We start from the raw sequence: 17,958 nt of genomic DNA, 5'->3' as shown, positions 1-17,958 counted from the left end.
AGTACAAGACTGTATGCGCTTAGAAGGCACCTCCCCTCCACTCCCCCATGACAATGAGTGGATGCAGATGTGTTCTGCTGGAACATGCAGTGACTCACACGAAACACAACAAATGCTATAAATAAGTACAGTACACAAGGACAGTACACGAGGACAAGTACACAAGGACAAGTACACGAGGACAGTACATACTCTTAGTGATGTGTTTTACTGACTTTGGGATCTGTGAATAGTAAGTGGTGGGTCTCAGTTTGCTCAAATAGTTTTCATACATTTCCTATACAGTAAATAGATAGATAAATATGGCAAAGGTTTTAAAACAAATTCCTCCACTTCATTATAATGATGTGTGTTGGTATATACTTATACACTATGTATGCATGTTAGATATGGGTTATTTCAATACGGTTTGAGGTGCATACATATATTTGTACATTGCATAATAAAACTCATAGGATATATATTTGCATATGTACCATGTGACATAAACGGTCAAGGATACATTCCAAATGCGTACCTGCTCTGTATTGCATGGGGCTGCATGCTAATGTCACAATTTCGCATCCCATCTGTTCGATGATAGGCGGTACTGTGGGTGTGCACCACCTTTAGGGGAGTAGTCCAGTCAAGGGTTTAACTGCGCTTCAGTTTTCTTCAGAGCACTGTTGCTGTTGACTGCAGAGTGAGACACAGAGAGGAGTTTCCTGCTAATCGCTTTCGCAGTTTCTTCTGCCCTCCTAGTCCTACCTGCTTTGGATAGAACACCCCTGCGCCGGGTCCCATCTGCCAGGAATTAAGCGCTTTTCCCTGAGAGATTGAAACGGGGGAAACAGTGGATCTGACAACATGTTCAAAAAGAAGACAACGAAGTCTACTGTTACGCAAAAAAAGTGAGTTTTTAAAACGCATTTATTTACTGGTATATAAATAAGCAAAAAGCAAGGAGTACCATACGGGACGTTCAATTTCTGTTTCGTATTTGATATTTTCAGATGTATGAAACGGTGAACGAAAACTAGCTGCAGTGCAACGAAGTGTGCAAACAGCAGAGAGACAGTGCATATCTCTACTTAATACCACCCACTTTCCATAGTTAAGATAATACAGAGCTCGATTCAGTGTGTGTGTTCCATCGGATCCGCACTGAATCGCGTTCTTCACAGGTGTGTTTTTCTTCCTGTCGTAAAGGGTGTGGTATGAAAGGCAGCGTGCTGAAACGAGGTTCTCACTCAAAACGCTAAACAATTATACGCTGTGTGTGTGTGTGTGTGTGTGTGTGTATATATATATATATGTGTGTGTGTGTGTGTGTGTGTATGTATGTATGTATATATATATATATATATATATATATATGTATATATATATATATATATATATATATATATATATATATATATATATATGTATGTATGTATATATATATATATATATATATATATATATATATATATATATATATATATATATTATTGTGTGTGTGTGTGTGTGTGTTTTCCATAGTAAGACCGATTTAAAAATAAATAAATAAATATGCTTATACGTTGTTTTTGCAGCGAGCTCCTGATACGCAGGGTAACAATGCACAACAAATGATAGTTTTTAGCACAGCACCTCGGATTGTGAACTGTCGCTGCAGTACTGTCTCAGCAGGCAGCCGCGAGATGGAACGCGTTCTTTGCAGTAATAACTGCAGGTCTCAGCGCCACTCAAACGTAGACGCTGCAGTCCTTCGCTTCATCTTGAGACAGCACTACTGTCGTTGGGTATTTTTATCCTGTATTTCTAGCTACCTGCGAGATGTCATGCGAGGTCGGTTGTAATGTTTTAAGTAGCACTAACATTAGGCTTTATACTCCAACATACCCCCATTTGTACCTTAATTCCATCCGAATGAAATTCCTGTTGCTTCAGTTCATGCGAGCCGCTCATTCCACACCTACAGCAGCATACCCACCCTGAACGCCTATCTCGTTTACTTCAGTTCTCTTCACCCCTTATTTGAATGGGTAACTAACCACCCATGCACAACTCTTTCTGTATATTTGTCAGCAGCTTTGTTTAGTTGACTTTATAAATGGCATGCTTCATAGGAATAATTAGGGGATCAGGTTTTTCTGGTGTTGGTTAATCCTCTTCTCATTAGAGCTAATGTGATCATTACTGTTTAAGCTCCTATTGCAGTGTGTTCATTGTGGGTTATGAAGTTTTTTACATAGAGAATGAAGGTTCATAGTTACACTGGAGCGATAGTGTATACAATGAGCATGTAGTTAGTTACTGTAGTGCTCCTGTAAAGATTTTGTTTCTCTGTTTTCTGAAAGGTATTGACAGTGTTGACCCAGGGGACTTTTTCAACCTGAAAAAGAAACAAGGTCCAGGGGTCACAGATAGAGATTAGATAAAGGGGCATTCAGAACAGGAAATAGGAGGCACTATTATACACAGAGAATTGGGAGAGTCTGGAACAAATCCTGGGATCCTTCAAGAAGCTACTAACAACCAAACGAGCAAGATGGGCCGAATAGCCTCCTCTTGTTTGTAACCTTTCTTATACTCTTAACAAAGGTTTTGTTGCTTTGTTCTTGGAGCTTGGGCTCACTATGACAACAGATTATAAACTGTATTTGCACTGTAGCAAAGCCACAGTCTAAATGCAGGATTATACTGCTGTCTTCACTGCACTGCAGTTTGTACCTGTTTTTATGTATATGTGTCTTTATTGGAATGTTATGAAACCAAATGATTGTGAAAGAATGTGAAAGCTGCAGCCAGTTCCACCCTGGGCTGTGCAGGTGTGGCAAAGCAAGCCCCACTGCAAGTCTTCTGAGCGGTGGAGAGAGATGGGCTTCAAAGAGTCAAGATGCACCTGTTCAGAAGAATACAAACAGCTGGTTCCTTTTCTTTATTGTGGACAGGAGGGGATATTCTATTAATGTCTGATTTAAAATGTCATGTTTTTGTTGTTTTTTAGCTAAATTTTACAATAAAATAAGACTCCCATTGCAAAGTAGTTTGATCCATTCCTTGTTTTACTATGAGTTTAATAACACAGCTGAGTGTGTTACCTGTAGACTGTGGCTAATAAAGTTTGTAGTAAAACCTGGAATGGGTGACACTGCTATACAATAGGAGTCTCTCATATCCCTGCATATCCTATATTTCAAAGCTCCTCAAACTATACTTGAGTGTAGAACTTTTGCTAAAGACTAAGCAGGTTTAAGTCTGTCCTTTCACTGTGTGTTTGTGATTGGATGAGGGTGACCTCTGTCCAAACTAAACCCATAACAGCAGGTTAGGCCTCCAACAGGTTTGATTTGGGTATATATATGATAGATTATATAAATATTATATATATATAATATATATATAAGATATATATTATATAATAATTTTATTTAAGAAATAGAATGTATGTATCAGTAAATGGAATAGGCCAAGAAAGGTTGCTATTAATATTGCTGTAATAACATTCTAGAAGTGTTTCCTGCTACTAAACCCATACAAACGATAGGGAACTGCCCTGCTTGTGCTAGCGTTGCCTGCTTAGCCCTTTTCTTTTTAAATGCAGGTATTTCTTTTACTATTGGAAATGATTAGGCAGTTTTCAATGAAGTTTTTTCCATTCAGAAACAGGACAAACTGAACCTTCCATTCAAACTGATGCAGTCTGTGGTGGTGTGATGTTGTGCCCTTGTTAGTGTATGGGTTGAACGTTCTGCAGTTATTGAGTGAGTATATGTACCCTCCCATGTTGTGGAAACCGCCCTGCAGAAAATGGCTCAGAAGGAAATCCCAAAGTAGTAAATGAAATGGCTCTTGTGAACCTGCAGAGTGTTGATGTGGAAACGGAGGGTGAACGGGACTAACCAGTTCCATTGGAGTAAGCACCACGCCCGCAGCTCAGGCTTCAGTGCTAAACTGTGTGTATTCACTTACAGTAACAATCCCAACTCCCATTTCAAATGTAGCATTGCAAGAAACCTGCAATTCTGGCATCTGGCGGCTGTTCCACTAATATGAGCAGCTGACATTTTCAAATGGGGGAGCTCTTTCATAAACAGAAAGGTAGTTGACAAAAGGAAGTTAGCTGTTTTTATGAAACACATAAACTTTAATGTCTAATTATCTAAGCTGCCAACAAGACAGAACATGAAAATGTACCTGAAGTTTATTGTGGGTAGGTTTGAACATCACTGCACTGCTAAGCTTCATATAAGAGCTAGCTTCAGGAAAGACAAGAAAAGAGATTTTAAACACGTAATCATCTCTATCCTCAAGGCATCCTATCTAAACAATCCCAGAATTCTTCTATGATGGAAGTGGCCTGCATGAGAAGTACAGTCATTTGGGTTGGCGCGAACTCGAAGGTGACCCATATCTTGGTTCAGTTCATGTCATGTCAAATCCAAATCCCAATCTTGTCTGTGCTCTCAGGTGTAAGAAGCTTACAGAAGTCCCTATTTGTACCAGTATGTTGGGTAATTATTCAGTGGAACAGACCCTGTTTATACATTCAGACCAGTTAGAGATGCTTTATTGTAACTCGGCATGGCACTCTTTCTTATGCAAATTTAAGAAGCAGATGGTCAAATAAAGAGGATCGAGGGAGTGATGCACAGGTGAATAGTGTCACTGTTGCATAGCATTTGTTGTCCTATTTGATGACATTAGTAAATGGGATGTGCCTGTATATATCACAAGCCTCTAGACAGTATTTCAATCACCTGCATGCAAGGAAAATCTACAATAGCCTCTGAAGAATGGTAATATTTATAAGCAGGCTGAGTGAATATGCACTGTAACAAACCCAGAAGCACTGCCTCCAGGCTGAGTGAATATGCACTGTAACAAACCCAGAAGCACTGCCTCCAGGCTGAGTGAATGTGCACTGAAACAAACGCAGAAGCACAGCCTCCAGGCTGAGTGAATATGCACTGTAACAAACGCAGAAGCACAGCCTCCAGGCTGAGTGAATATGCACTGAAACAAACCCAGAAGCACTGCCTCCAGGCTGAGTGAATGTGCACTGAAACAAACCCAGAAGCACTGCCTCCAGGCTGAGTGAATATGCACTGTAACAAACCCAGAAGCACTGCCTCCATGATGAGTGAATGTGCACTGAAACAAACGCAGAAGCACAGCCTCCAGGCTGAGTGAATATGCACTGTAACAAACCAAGAAGCACTGCCTCCAGGCTGAGTGAATATGCACTGTAACAAACCAAGAAGCACTGCCTCCAGGCTGAGTGAATATGCACTGTAACAAACCCAGAAGCGCTGCCTCCAGGCTGAGTTGTTTCGATGCGTTTCCTCTGCAGGGTCCAGAACAGCGAGCTCACAGAGGTGATCGAGAAGTTGCAGCAGCATGCCGACCAGGTGGAGAAAAACATCATCGACACCGAGGCCAAACTGCAGAAGGTATGAGGGCCTGGCTGCCTGCCTTTCTAATGCATTTCAAGTCTGGTTGCAGCACACACTCCCAGTCTACTTGGGTTGATCTGGTCCAAGCTTTTGTTCCAGCTGGGGCTCCATGATGTCATGCTTACCCATCCACTTTGTCAGCATTGCCTTTAGTCAGGGAGAGCAAAGATAGCCTGTAGAGTGTGTGTGTGTGTGTCTGTCATTTTTTATATATATATTAGACACACACACACACACACACACACACACACACACACACACAGTGTTACAGCATTGCTGGACACACCGGTACTGGCCAACACCATGAATGCAAATACATGCCTGTTTGCTTTTGCAGGATGTTAATAATAAAATGGCTGGAAGGGCTCAGCAGTACCACGACGACACCAGCAAAAGAATTGGAAACTCGGAGGACCTGCTGAAGGGGCTGGGGCTCGATGCAGCCAGCGCCAGACGCCTCGGTCACCCACAGGCTGACATGATTGAAGAAGAGTTAGTTTACTTTGCACTTGGATTTCTTTGTATTTTGTTACGGATACAGCAACATAAAACTGGATTAAATTCAAGAAAACTTCAAACTGTGATCCTTAATTGTATACTATAACTCTGGAATTCTGTTCATGCTGTTTTGTCTCTCTAATTTTTGTCGGTTATTTTTAAATGAAGACTCTCGCGCTTTCTTTGCTTTAGTATCAAGCAGCTGAAAGACAGGGTAAGGAAACTGCGTCTGGAGCACGAGAGGGTTTACAGCTTGTCTCGCTCAGAAAGCCTCCCAAACATCAACTGGGGAAAGATCATCGAGGAGAAGCAGGTGAGCGGACACAAGGAACAGGAAGTGTGTGGTCTCCTTTGTGACATCACAAACCAACTACGTTCCAGTGCATGGAGACACCCAAATTATTAATCAAATAAAGAAACAAATGAGTTTGAGGTACATTATTGATAACACATAAAAAAAGATATCCTACATGTTTTTTTACGCTGCAGTTCCTCCTATATTCAAATAGTGTTTGCGTTGATTCCATCTTTAGCTTTGCCCATGCACAGCAAACCTCAATTGGAACTATTTAGAATGCCAGTTTAATACCTAATTAGTAAGGATAATGTTTATTTTTTCTACTTCATAGATGAACCTGAATAACAAAGGCTTTGGCAATGATCTGCCCATGGTTGACAACCAAGTGGATGAGCACAACATATTCCACAGTGAAGTGGAGGCCATCAGGCCCCACATTACTCAGCAAGGAGACCAGGTAAAGGACTGCATGTCAAGTTTGATAAGGAACAGTTTTCATGTGCGTACATCACTACTAAAACCTCAGCAGTTTACCATGAAGAGTGATGCAGGAATTCAAAGATGAAAAAGGCATGGAAATGTAACTATTATGTTAAATTGTGGTTCACAAAATTTTTTTGACTTGGCTGTTATAAAATAGTTTCTTTGAAACCAATATGACCCTTTTGTCTTTGTTACAGGAATACATCAATGACCTGCAAGTGAAGTACAACAAACTCCTGGTAAGCACAAGCATGGCTTCTGATAGGTTTACAAAGCGTTTGATTGAAAAATTACCATACAGCATCGATTCTGTAGCTTCTCATTGAAACATAAGTGCTTCTCCCTGGTCAAATACCAGTCTAGTAAGTTTGCATTTCCCCTTTAGAACAACTCCCAGATGCGTCAGCGGGATCTGAACAGCCTGCGCGACTATATGCAGCGCTGTACCAATGAGCTCTACTGGATGGACCAGCAGGGACAGGAGCGCATCAACTACGACTGGAGTGACAAGAACCTGGACTACCAGACCCGCCAAAAGCAGTATGAGGTAACGCACTGGACTGGCTGACCCGACACAAGCAGTGCGAGGTAACGCACTGGACTAGCTGGCCCGACACGAGCAGTACGAGGTAAGGGACTGGACTAGCTGACCTGACACAAGCAGTGTGAGGTAATGGACTGGACTAGCTGACTTGACACGAGCAGTGCGATGTAACGGACTGGGCTAGCTGACCCGACACGAGCAGTGCAAAGTAACGGACTGGACTAGCTGACCCGACACGAGCAGTGCGAGGTAAGGGACTGGACTAGCTGACCTGACACGAGCAGTGCAAAGTAACGGACTGGGCTAGCTGACCCGACACGAGCAGTGCGAGGTAAGGGACTGGGCTAGCTGACCCGACACGAGCAGTGCGAGGTAAGGGACTGGGCTAGCTGACCCGACACGAGCAGTGCGAGGTAACGGACTGGGCTAGCTGACCCGACACGAGCAGTGCGAGGTAAGGGACTGGACTAGCTGACCTGACACGAGCAGTGCGAGGGAAGGGACTGGGCTAGCTGACCCGACACGAGCAGTGCGAGGTAACGGACTGGGCTAGCTGACCCGACACGAGCAGTGCGAGGTAAGGGACTGGGCTAGCTGACCCGACACGAGCAGTGCGAGGTAAGGGACTGGGCTAGCTGACCCGACACGAGCAGTGCGAGGTAACGCAATGCTCTTACTGCGATTTTTAAAGTAACACATTTTTTATTTTACGCCAGCAGGATTTTTGGCACGTCTTTCATGTTATTGCAATTGTAACTGGATTGATGCCCTTAGACTGTGAAAAGGATGTTTGATAGAACATGTGCCACAAAGAGGCCGGCGGTTGTAATAGCATTCGTATTTTTTTTTCTGTACTTTGTTTTCTGTACGGCCGTGTTCATCTTTTGCGTAATACAATTGTTTTCCATTTTTATCCCACAGAATTTTATTAACAGAAGTCTTGAAGCCAAAGAGGCAAGTATCACGAAGCTCCATGAAGATGGAGAGAAGCTTCTGGCAGCGAACCACCCAGGCACCAATGCCATCGAGGTAAGCGGTGCGAGCTGCTCTGCATTGCTGTGCTGCTGCGCTGGGCGTCAGGGCAGCGCGTTTTAATAGTCTGTGTCTTTTAAGGCTCACACTGAGGCGGTGCATGCAGACTGGAAGGAATACCTCAACCTGCTTATCTGTGAGGAGAAACACCTGAAATACATGGACGACTACCACAAAGTAGGTGAACAGCAAGCAGCTCGCACTGTTACTGTGCCTCCCATACGCACGCTTTCATTTCATTTCTATTTGCTCTGCTTTCAGTGTTAGGATAGCCCATGCTGGATTTTCTTGTTATTCAAGTGTCTGACTGTATAATGAAATCCCGTGAATCGCTTCGAATGGCTGATGGTTTATTGTTCCTTGGAAGGCAGTAGATTCCAATCGTGTATTTTTAGGAATGAAGATTAAGAGAGTTTAAATTCAAATTAGGAATCAAACAGTTTCCTACGTGTTTGTGTCACCCCCCCACATGACAGTGATATTGCAAGCTTGGTAAAACAACATTTCTTTTACCTTTTTAGTATCACAAGGATGCAAAAGACACTCAGGATCTACTGAAGAAACTGGAGACGGACCTGAGCCAGAAATACAACCCCGAATTTAAAGACATCTACCAGACGCAGGCCCTGATCGAGGATCTGGATGTCAGTAATAACACAGTGTAACAATTTTTTTTTTTTTTTTTGTTCCTGGGTAGTAAGTGTTATTTCCTAATTGCTTATGCCTCAAAAGTTTAGAAAATGGCTATTATTCCCCACAAACTTTGCTTTTGTGACCAGGACAGTGATATTTCAAAATATCACTGTTTCCAATGGGAAAACGGGCAAATGTGTGTCTTTTCGTTCACAAAGTCAGAAAAAAACAACATATGAATCCAAATTAACATGTATTTATACTAAAGTAATACAAAAATGACTACAAAAGATTTAGAAGTGAGTAGTAAATACAGTATAATCGTAAATCTCGAACCACTACTCACTTCTAAATCTTTTGTAGTCATTTTTGTATTACTTTAGTATAAATACATGTTAATTTGGATTCATATGTTGTTTTTTTCTGACTTTGTGAACGAAAAGACACACATTTGCCCGTTTTCCCATTGGAAATAGTGATATTTTGAAATATCACTGTCCTGGTCACAAAAGCAAAGTTTGTGGGGAATAATAGCCATTTTCAATACTTTTGAAGCATAAGCAATTAGGAAATAACACTTACTACCCAGGAACAAAAATTGTGTTACATAGTGTAATTAGATCTGTGGCAACATTAAACACACATTATTACAGTATAATACAGTGACACATACACTATTAGCAAGGGGCTATTACAGAATATGCATTAGAAACACTTAATTGGCACGTTCGTTAAGAGCTGGGTGCTCGGAATGCATTTTTTATGGTGGTTTTTCCAAGAGTCACGTTTTTTCACATCCCCTCTAATGATGACCCGGGGCCCAGTCTTATGTGCCTCTTGGTAAACATATCGTTTTTTTTTTTTTTTTTACCCGATAAGCTACTAACTGGAGTGTTCAGTGTGTCGATGTTGCCGGCGTGTTCACAGTGTGTCTGTTCTCTACAGGATCAGGCCAAGGCTCTGGATCAGTATGACGAGACAGTGAAGGCTCTGCAGAAGCGCAGCCAGCAGGTGGTGCCCCTGAAGTACCGTCGAGAGACGCCTCTGAAACCCGTCCCTGTCGAGGCCCTCTGCGAATACGACTCCGAGGAGGTGAGGAACACCGGCTTACACTCTCATTGACAGTCACCCTGGAAACTGGATATTTCTTTAATTCTTTACCAAACCTTTATTTTGTATTTTTTTAAATAAGTGCCTTACTGCACTTTGTTGTACGAAGGTAGACCACTACAGTAAACTCTTGCATAGAGTTACTATTTTGTTTATCATTTATTTATTATTCTAGTTGTATTTACTTGAACTTAGGAGCTATTTATCAGTGTAGTTTGTGATCTTGTACGTGATCATAGACACGCCCTGGTCCCACTGCAGGGTCAGATAGCCCGCGGAGAGAGGTACACTCTCCTCAAGAACAGTGGGGTGAAGTGGGATGTTGCTGACGCTGCTGGACGTAAAAAGAGCGCCCCCGCAGTGTGCTTCATGATTCCACCTACAGACCCCGAGGCTCTCGCCATTGCAGACAAGTGAGTGTTTCTATTTATACCTGACGTGTGGATTCAATGCGTTCTAATAAAACACAATCAGCAGGGAATTAACTGTGCTACACTTTGTTTCAGCCTGGCTACCCAGCACAAGAGCATCAAAAAGAAGAATGCCAGCACCAAAGCTGCCCTCATGAAGCGCTACGAAGAGCTCAAGAAAGAGAACACTGGAGGGTCTGGTAGGTGCTTATATTTAATACTATATCCAGCGAGGAAGCCAAGTTATCTGTGTTTCTCTTTTTACAAGGAGGTTATTAAAATCAGAAAACTGAAATTCCTTCTCCAGGCGACGACTCATGCAAATAAGATTAAGCGGCTGCAATTGGTTAACCCCTCTGGCGAGTGTTGCCGAAGGTTTTGCTGTATTTCGTCAGTGTAATGATCGCGTCTTTGTGCTTAGTTTCGACTGCAGATAAACAGGAGCAGCAGTGTCGTCAGCTGATGTCTGGATTAGACAAAGTGTACAGTGACCTGGACAAGCAGGAGAAGGGGATCTACTCTTGCCTGCGTCCTCCGCTGGACCAGAGCCACCCCGTCCAGGACAGCGCAGAGCGCCTGCAGGACCTGAAGGTGACCCGGAACAATCTTTCTCTCTCCTGTATTCACAGACCTGCACAAAGCAGCCAGCTACCCCATGATAGAACACAAGTGAATCAGATGCTCTGTTTCTGAGGCAACCTGTTTGTTTCACTGTGCTTTGCATAGAAAATGCTTGTGCTAAACTAACATGCTGTCATGTGCCTCTTTCTAGATGATAGAGAGCGCTGTTCGTCGTGTTGAGCCTGAAAAGACCTTGAAGGTACGTGATGCCCAGGCCTTCCTTGCAACCAGCCCCAGGTGTGCCAGCGTTCCACAACTCTACAGCAAAGTGGATGAAACCGTCAACAAGTACGACAAGGTGGACCTGCTGCTGCGTTCTGCAGAAGACAAGTATGTCATTCATTTGCTTTTCACGTCACAAAAATAAATAGCGAAAAATTAATCGAAACAACCAATATAATAATAAACGTAACACATTGATTTTCTGTTTTGTTTTTATTTAGGTTTGAGGCTTCAAACCGCCTTGAGAATACTCTGCATAAAGGAAAAAACATGTTGTCAACTTATGAGAATAAACTTGCCAGGGAAGAAATTGCCCCAAGCGACCTGAGATCATTGGAGAACACTCAACAGGAGCTTTCTGTAAGTGGCTTTATTTTACGACTGAGAATAGCACTGCACCTGTAATTCTATTACCAGCAATAGACACCAAATATACAGTAAATCTGAAGACTGTTACCTAGCATGTTGCAACCTGCCCGAGAATAAACCTTTCTACAACCTCCCTAACTTACATTTTTAAAAGGAAATGAGCCGGGAGCTGAAATCCCAGAGATCTACAATCACTGAAGCAGAACAGAACCTCCAATCTGCCAAGGCAAACTGTGATAACCTGGCGAGCAAGCTCCAGGAACACTGCCCTGATATTGACCGTCAGGAGGCGGAGGTGCGAAAAATGAACAAGAGATACGACAACCTGAACAAGCAGATTAACAGCAGGTAAGGGCTTCTTCAAACTCTCTCTGCAGGAACATCTACGGACTGTTGCTATTACAAGTCAATCATGGCCTGCTGCAAAAGTATAACAAATAAACTAACGAGTGTCATTCGTACAGATCACAGGATCTACAAACAGCCAAGACTGCCTACGCTAACTACCGCAGCGAGTACGACAGCCTCAACAGTTGGCTCACCAGAGTGCCAAACTATGAACCGAAGGAAACGGACAACATCCGACAAATTGAAACCAAACTGGCAAATCAAAGAGTAAGTGCTGTACTGATGAGCAACTTTACAATTAAAATCATGCAAACTGTACACTGGATTCAAAAGCTTTGAGAAATGTGTCTGTACTTCATCACCAGATGTAGTCCTTGCTGGAACAGATCTGTTTAAATCCAGTGGTCATGTAATCAAGCACACAGCTGAAGAACTCCAAGCTCTAAACATTGGGTGTGATGCCATCATCTTTCTTTTTTTTTTTCCCCCAGAGTCTACTTACAGATATCTCTAGGAAAGAGTCTGAACTGGAGAATGTTTCAAGGAACTCTCTGCTGTACCAAGAAGCTGTCAAGGTGAGACACTGTTTACAAGTACAGATGCTTCCAGATTTAGTTTTACTCTTTCACAAGGATTAATAGTGCACTTTTCTCTTATTTATCTGCCCATTTACAGAATTATGAATTGGAAGCTGAAAAATTTAAATCCATTCTTGACCTTGAAGATGGAGTAACAACACAGACATACAAGAAACACAAACTTGAGTCCCCAGCAGTCAAAGTCAAGAATGAGGTAAGAAGCCTGTTATGCAGGCCTGTGGCTAATGCGCATTGGTTACAATACAAGTGAGGAAGGTACTGAAGCAGCCTGAGGGGGAAACTTGAAGAATGTATGCCTTGTGTCTGAACAGTGATGTACTGATCACCTTAAAGTCATCCGCATATTAAACAGTGTGATAGTCCATTTATTATATTTCATGACCACTTTACTATAGCGCAGCATGTTCACGCTTTAATTCTGGGCTAAATTGTTTGCATGGATCACTGTGGACCATTATGTAGAACCTGTCCTCCCTTAAGAAATTAACATTTATGTTTTTTTTTTTTTTTTTTTTTCAGGAATCCGCTCTTGGAGCCAGATTTACAGAAGTAAATGCTGTAAACAAACAGAGACTGCAAAACCTGGAATTCGCCCAAAGTCTGGTGAATCAGGTAATAAATAGAAACTGCATTCTTAGACAAGCTGGGGAGGGTTAAATTAGTTGTCAAGTTCTGCTTAGGTCAAATATATCTGAACTGTAAACACTAAACTTTGGAGTTTTGTATGATCCACTGCATGACTTGCCTAGTAGGGAAAAAACAAGTGATTTAAAACACAGGTCCTGAGCATTGGTACAAGATTGGAAAGCCAGCTCTGTGAAGTCAATGCCACCCAAATTTATTTTTATATATATATATTTATATATATATATATAATTTTATATTTTTGGGATCAAACAAAAGCAAATAACTAAAACTGGTACATCTTCTCTCAATGTATTTCCAGCAACCCGAGGTATCTGTTGTGCAGCAAAACAGTGTTCAGACTCAGATGGCACAGGCTCCTGGGGAACAGCCCTGGAGGATTAAGAAACAGCTAGAAGATGAGGTTCAACGCAGACAACAACTGGAAAATGAAGTCAAGAACACCCAGGGTGAAATTTACCTCCTGGAGGGCCAGAGACCTCAAGACACTGTGGTCAAGAAGGAAGTGATCAAGAAAGTTCCTGATCCACAGCTGGATGACGAGTTCTACAAATACCAGCAGAGAGTCTCGGAGGAGCAGAGGCTGACCCGAGCCCTGGAGAATGAACTGGAGGCACTTAGACTCAAACTGCGCGGCTTCGAAACTGAGAAGAGAGAAGGAGCGCAGCAATATGTGGTCAAAGAGGTCCTCCGCATTGAAAAGGATAGGGTGCAAGAAGATGAGGTGCAAAGGCTGAGGGAAGAGTTGGAGGAGATCAGGAGGCAGAAGACAGTCAAGGAGAATGAACTTACTCTTATTCGGAAACGCATTACGATTGTAAGCGAGGAGAAAAACAAGGAACAGGAAATAGTAACAGAGAAGGAACTGGTTAAGATTCAAAATGATCCACAACTGGAGAGCGAGTACAGAATGCTTATAGATAATAAACAAAAAGAAATGGAATCCAGGAAGAGACTGGAGGAGGAACTCCAACTTCTTCAGGATAAACTCAAGCGGCTGGAGAAGGAGAAGGCCATGGCTGAGGAGAAGATCATGATTAAAGAAGTATTAAAGGTGGAGAAGGACCTTGCCTTGGAAAGAGAAGTAGAGCAGCTCAGGCATCAATATGACGCTGAAAAAGCCAAGAGCATGTCCACTCAAAGAGAACAAAGTGAACTGCTGAGGAAGATTACTGTTCTGGAGGAAGCAAAATCAAAAACAGTCACTCAGGAAAAGATGCGGGAGATTGTAAGACCTGACCCGAAGGCTGAAAGTGAGTTGGGAGCGCTTCGTTTCGAATTGGTTGAACAGCAGAGAAGAAGCAGAGATGCAGAACTGCAGCTGAAGACCCTTCATGATGAGCTGACAATGTTGAGGAACAGAGGTCCCCAAATAGAGTACAAGGAAATGATTAAGGAGGTCATCAAGTACAAGACAGACCCAGAAACTGAGAGAGAGCTTGAAAAACTCAGGAACGAAATTGTTGACAAAACACGCCAAACTGAAAGGTCTGAATTAGAAGTCGCGCAGCTCAGAGAAGAAATTCAGAGGTGGAAAGAAACCAAACCCCAGGTGACGGTAAAAGAAGTTGTCAATGAGGTTGTGCAGTACCGTGAAGATCCAAAAACTAGACAGGAGGTAGAATCCCTTAAGATTAAGCTTGCAGAAGAACAGAGAATGAGGATGGAACTGGAAAGAGAAAGGTCTGCCAATGAAGAAAAGATCAAACTTAAAAAGATAGCCCTTTCTGAGGTGAGGGAAAAGTTTGTCCAACAAGAAGTTGTGAAGATGGAAGAAGACCCAATTCTGAAATTGGAATGCACCACATTCTCTCAGAACATCAATAATGAACAGAAGCAGAAGGAGGTCCTCAGAAATGAGCTGTACATTCTTCAGCGCCGCAAGACAGAGTTGGAACAACAGCTGGAAGATCTTGAGCGCGAGCGAAAAGCCAGACGAGAAGCTGAGCTTGAAATTCAGAGGCTGAGAGTCCAACTCAATGAGCTGGAGATCAGAGAAAAGCAGACCAGAGAGAAGGTGACTGTACAGCAGAAGGTGGTCCTACAACAAGATCCCCAGCAAGAGAAAGAATACTCTCTTCTCAAACTGGAAGTGGAGGAAGAGAAGCATAAGCGTCTTCTGCTTGAAAAGGAGCTTCAGACTTTGATTGAAAAACAGAGGACTCTGGAGAAGATGGAAGTTCGGGAAAAAGTGGTGTTCTCTGAAAAAGTTCAAGTAGAAAAAGATCCTGAAGTGGAATGGGAGATTGAGAGACTCAAGACCAGCCTGGAAGAAGAGTCCAAGCGCAGACGGGAGCTTGATGTGGAGCTGAGTCGTCTCAATTCAAAGTTATCTGAAGCGGAATTTACCAACGCTAAATACTCAAAGGAGCTGGATTACATACGAGAAGAAAATCTGAAACTGCAACAGGAGAAGCTGAGGCTACAAAATGAGGCCAGGAGATTTCAGTCAGACATCCAAATTACTGCTAAAGAAACTAAAGAGATTACAGCATCTTCTTCGTTGGACAACGGAAAGAACCTGGAGCTAAGGCTGATGTCACTGCAGAAGGAGCTTGCTGAACTAAAGAACATAGCACTTGAGAAAGATCAAGAAATCGAAAAACTGAACAAGAGTCTGTCTACAATAAGAACCAAGAGGGAGCAAAGAGAGAGCCACCTGCGGCGCTCTATTGTAGTCATAGATCCGGACACAGGAAGGGAGATGACCCCAGAAGAGGCTCACAGGGAAGGTCTCATTGACTGGAAAATGTTTGTCAACCTTCAGAGCCAGGAATGCGACTGGGAGGAGATCTCGCTCAAGGGTCCCAATGGAGAGTCTACAGTCCTACATGACAGAAAATCCGGCAAGAAGTTCTCTATTGAAGATGCCTTACAGAACCGTGTAATTACAAAAGACCAGCTGAGGCGGTATCAGAACAAGGAATTATCAATCCAAGAGTTTGGGCTCATGGTATCTGGTCGTGCTAAATAAGAAATACCTAAGGCAGTAGTCTGCCAGTGGCAGTGAATCTTCAGGTGGAGCTCGACAAGATGGCTGCACGTCCCCCAACTCTTCCTAAAGCCTATTTCCTTATATGAGCTTATTCCAACAAAGGCAGACCTTATTTAAGCAAGTATCACACACAAAAAGCACCTACAGAACTGCTTCAAGCAACAATGAAGAGACGTGTTTTATTGTTTTTCTTCTTCTGGACGGTGGTTTGTTTTACATTGAAGGATTTAAATGTGAAAATTAGGTCTGCAGGACAGGAAAATGTAAACTTAAAAAAAAATATAACCAAAGAGTAAATGTTAGCAATAAAAGCGTTATTGGGGTGACTTGTAATTAGAAATTTTAATTAGCCAATACATTGCCCTTCTATTTCTATATCTACATTGATTAATATTTTAAAAAATAATTACACATAACTAACAAATACATGAGTTTCCCTCGACATAGCATTCTCATACATGTGTAGTTGTGTATAACTAAATGAGCTTACCATTGACTTATGTATCTCTTTTCCACTGGCACATCACATATGGGTCTGGGTACTTTTCCACTGGCTATTTGTCCAGCTGAGCAAGAACCAAACCATGAAACTTTGGCCTCCACAACACATCTGAATCTAGCTCAGAGCCGATCAGCGCCAGGGGTAATGATTTTCGTCATTGTACACTGGAGGAAGATGAACACGGCGTGCAGCGAGTCACGGGAGAGAAGTACAGCCTTGGGACAGTGAGGAAGTACAGGCTCTAGTATCTTGCTCATCTGATCCAAATAACTGCTGTCTCAGAGAAACATCCAAATGACTGCTCTCCCTTTGCGTAATCAGCCCATCGTTGTACTTCACTTGTATTCAGTAATATATGAAGAACACAGCCGTAGCCTCTGGATCTGCCCTTGTGGCTCAGGTGTGCACTTGAAGAGGTCAAACATACCTGCTAGGGGCTATAGGCAGAAAAACTGCTTTCTTAACTGCCAGTGTATTCATGCATCTAGTTTTGATAGTCTGGTACATATTTAGTACTTAATGCATACACTCTACCTGTTGCATTTTTACTTTTTTTTTTTTAAATATCTGTACAAGGAGAAGGAATGTTGAAGGGATTTATTTTTGTTTTATTTTCACACAACAAATAAAATATTGTGGTGGTTGTAAACCGTGCCTTGGTTCCTTTAGCAAGCTCTTTACACCTACATGCCCTCTGTCAGGGCAACGTTTGCCTGAAATTCCAGTAAGTGTGTCCACATTCTGCACAAAGCAGCAGTCTGAGTGTTTGTTGGATCTGAGTGTTTTTCATCTGAGTGTTTGTTGGATCCGAGTGTTTATCATCTGAGTTTACTTGATCCACTTCCTCCCACTCTGGAAAACACTTCCCATGGCTTAGACGGATTGCAATTTATTGTTATTTTTTTTAAATACAAAACGTTTAACACTGTGCAAGATTAGCAAAACAGTTTTCATAGTCCTTGAAACACAGCTTTGCCATTAAACATTAGCGTTGCAATGTAACTGTTGCAAGTGCTATTTCATAATGGCAAACCGGCATCTCTTCACTCATATTTACATACAAACTGTCTATACATACTTTGTCAAGTAAATGGCTCACAATGATCAACAATTCATTAAGTCCTGAGCGTTTACAAGAGCAGAAGCGCCTCACATGTTCAGAGGCTGTAAATCAGTGCGTTCACTCTCTCCTCCCCCATTTACAGTGTAAAGATAAACCCACACTA

General features: G+C 42.3%; 1 protein-coding gene across 1 annotated transcript; it reads left to right on the top strand.

Annotated features, from left to right (window-relative positions):
* The first annotated feature begins 654 nt into the window (after nucleotides 1-654).
* On the top strand, nucleotides 655-17,381 carry LOC121330634 (periplakin-like). Its single transcript, XM_041277283.1, has 22 exons — nucleotides 655-890; nucleotides 5,321-5,420; nucleotides 5,761-5,915; nucleotides 6,114-6,234; nucleotides 6,551-6,676; nucleotides 6,900-6,941; nucleotides 7,088-7,249; nucleotides 8,168-8,275; nucleotides 8,360-8,455; nucleotides 8,800-8,922; nucleotides 9,857-10,003; nucleotides 10,283-10,434; nucleotides 10,528-10,631; nucleotides 10,853-11,022; nucleotides 11,204-11,382; nucleotides 11,496-11,634; nucleotides 11,798-11,991; nucleotides 12,108-12,258; nucleotides 12,483-12,566; nucleotides 12,667-12,783; nucleotides 13,110-13,202; nucleotides 13,537-17,381. The coding sequence occupies exons 1-22, from the start codon at nucleotides 847-849 to the stop codon at nucleotides 16,207-16,209; spliced, it is 5,280 nt and encodes a 1,759-aa protein (XP_041133217.1). The 5' UTR covers nucleotides 655-846; the 3' UTR covers nucleotides 16,210-17,381.
* The last annotated feature ends 577 nt before the right edge of the window (nucleotides 17,382-17,958 follow it).

This window comes from Polyodon spathula, chromosome 18, assembly GCF_017654505.1.
Source record: "Polyodon spathula isolate WHYD16114869_AA chromosome 18, ASM1765450v1, whole genome shotgun sequence".
NCBI classification, from domain to species: domain Eukaryota; kingdom Metazoa; phylum Chordata; class Actinopteri; order Acipenseriformes; family Polyodontidae; genus Polyodon; species Polyodon spathula.
The sequence above is the reverse complement of the archived record's forward strand: the minus strand, read 5'-3'. Positions and strand labels throughout refer to the sequence as shown.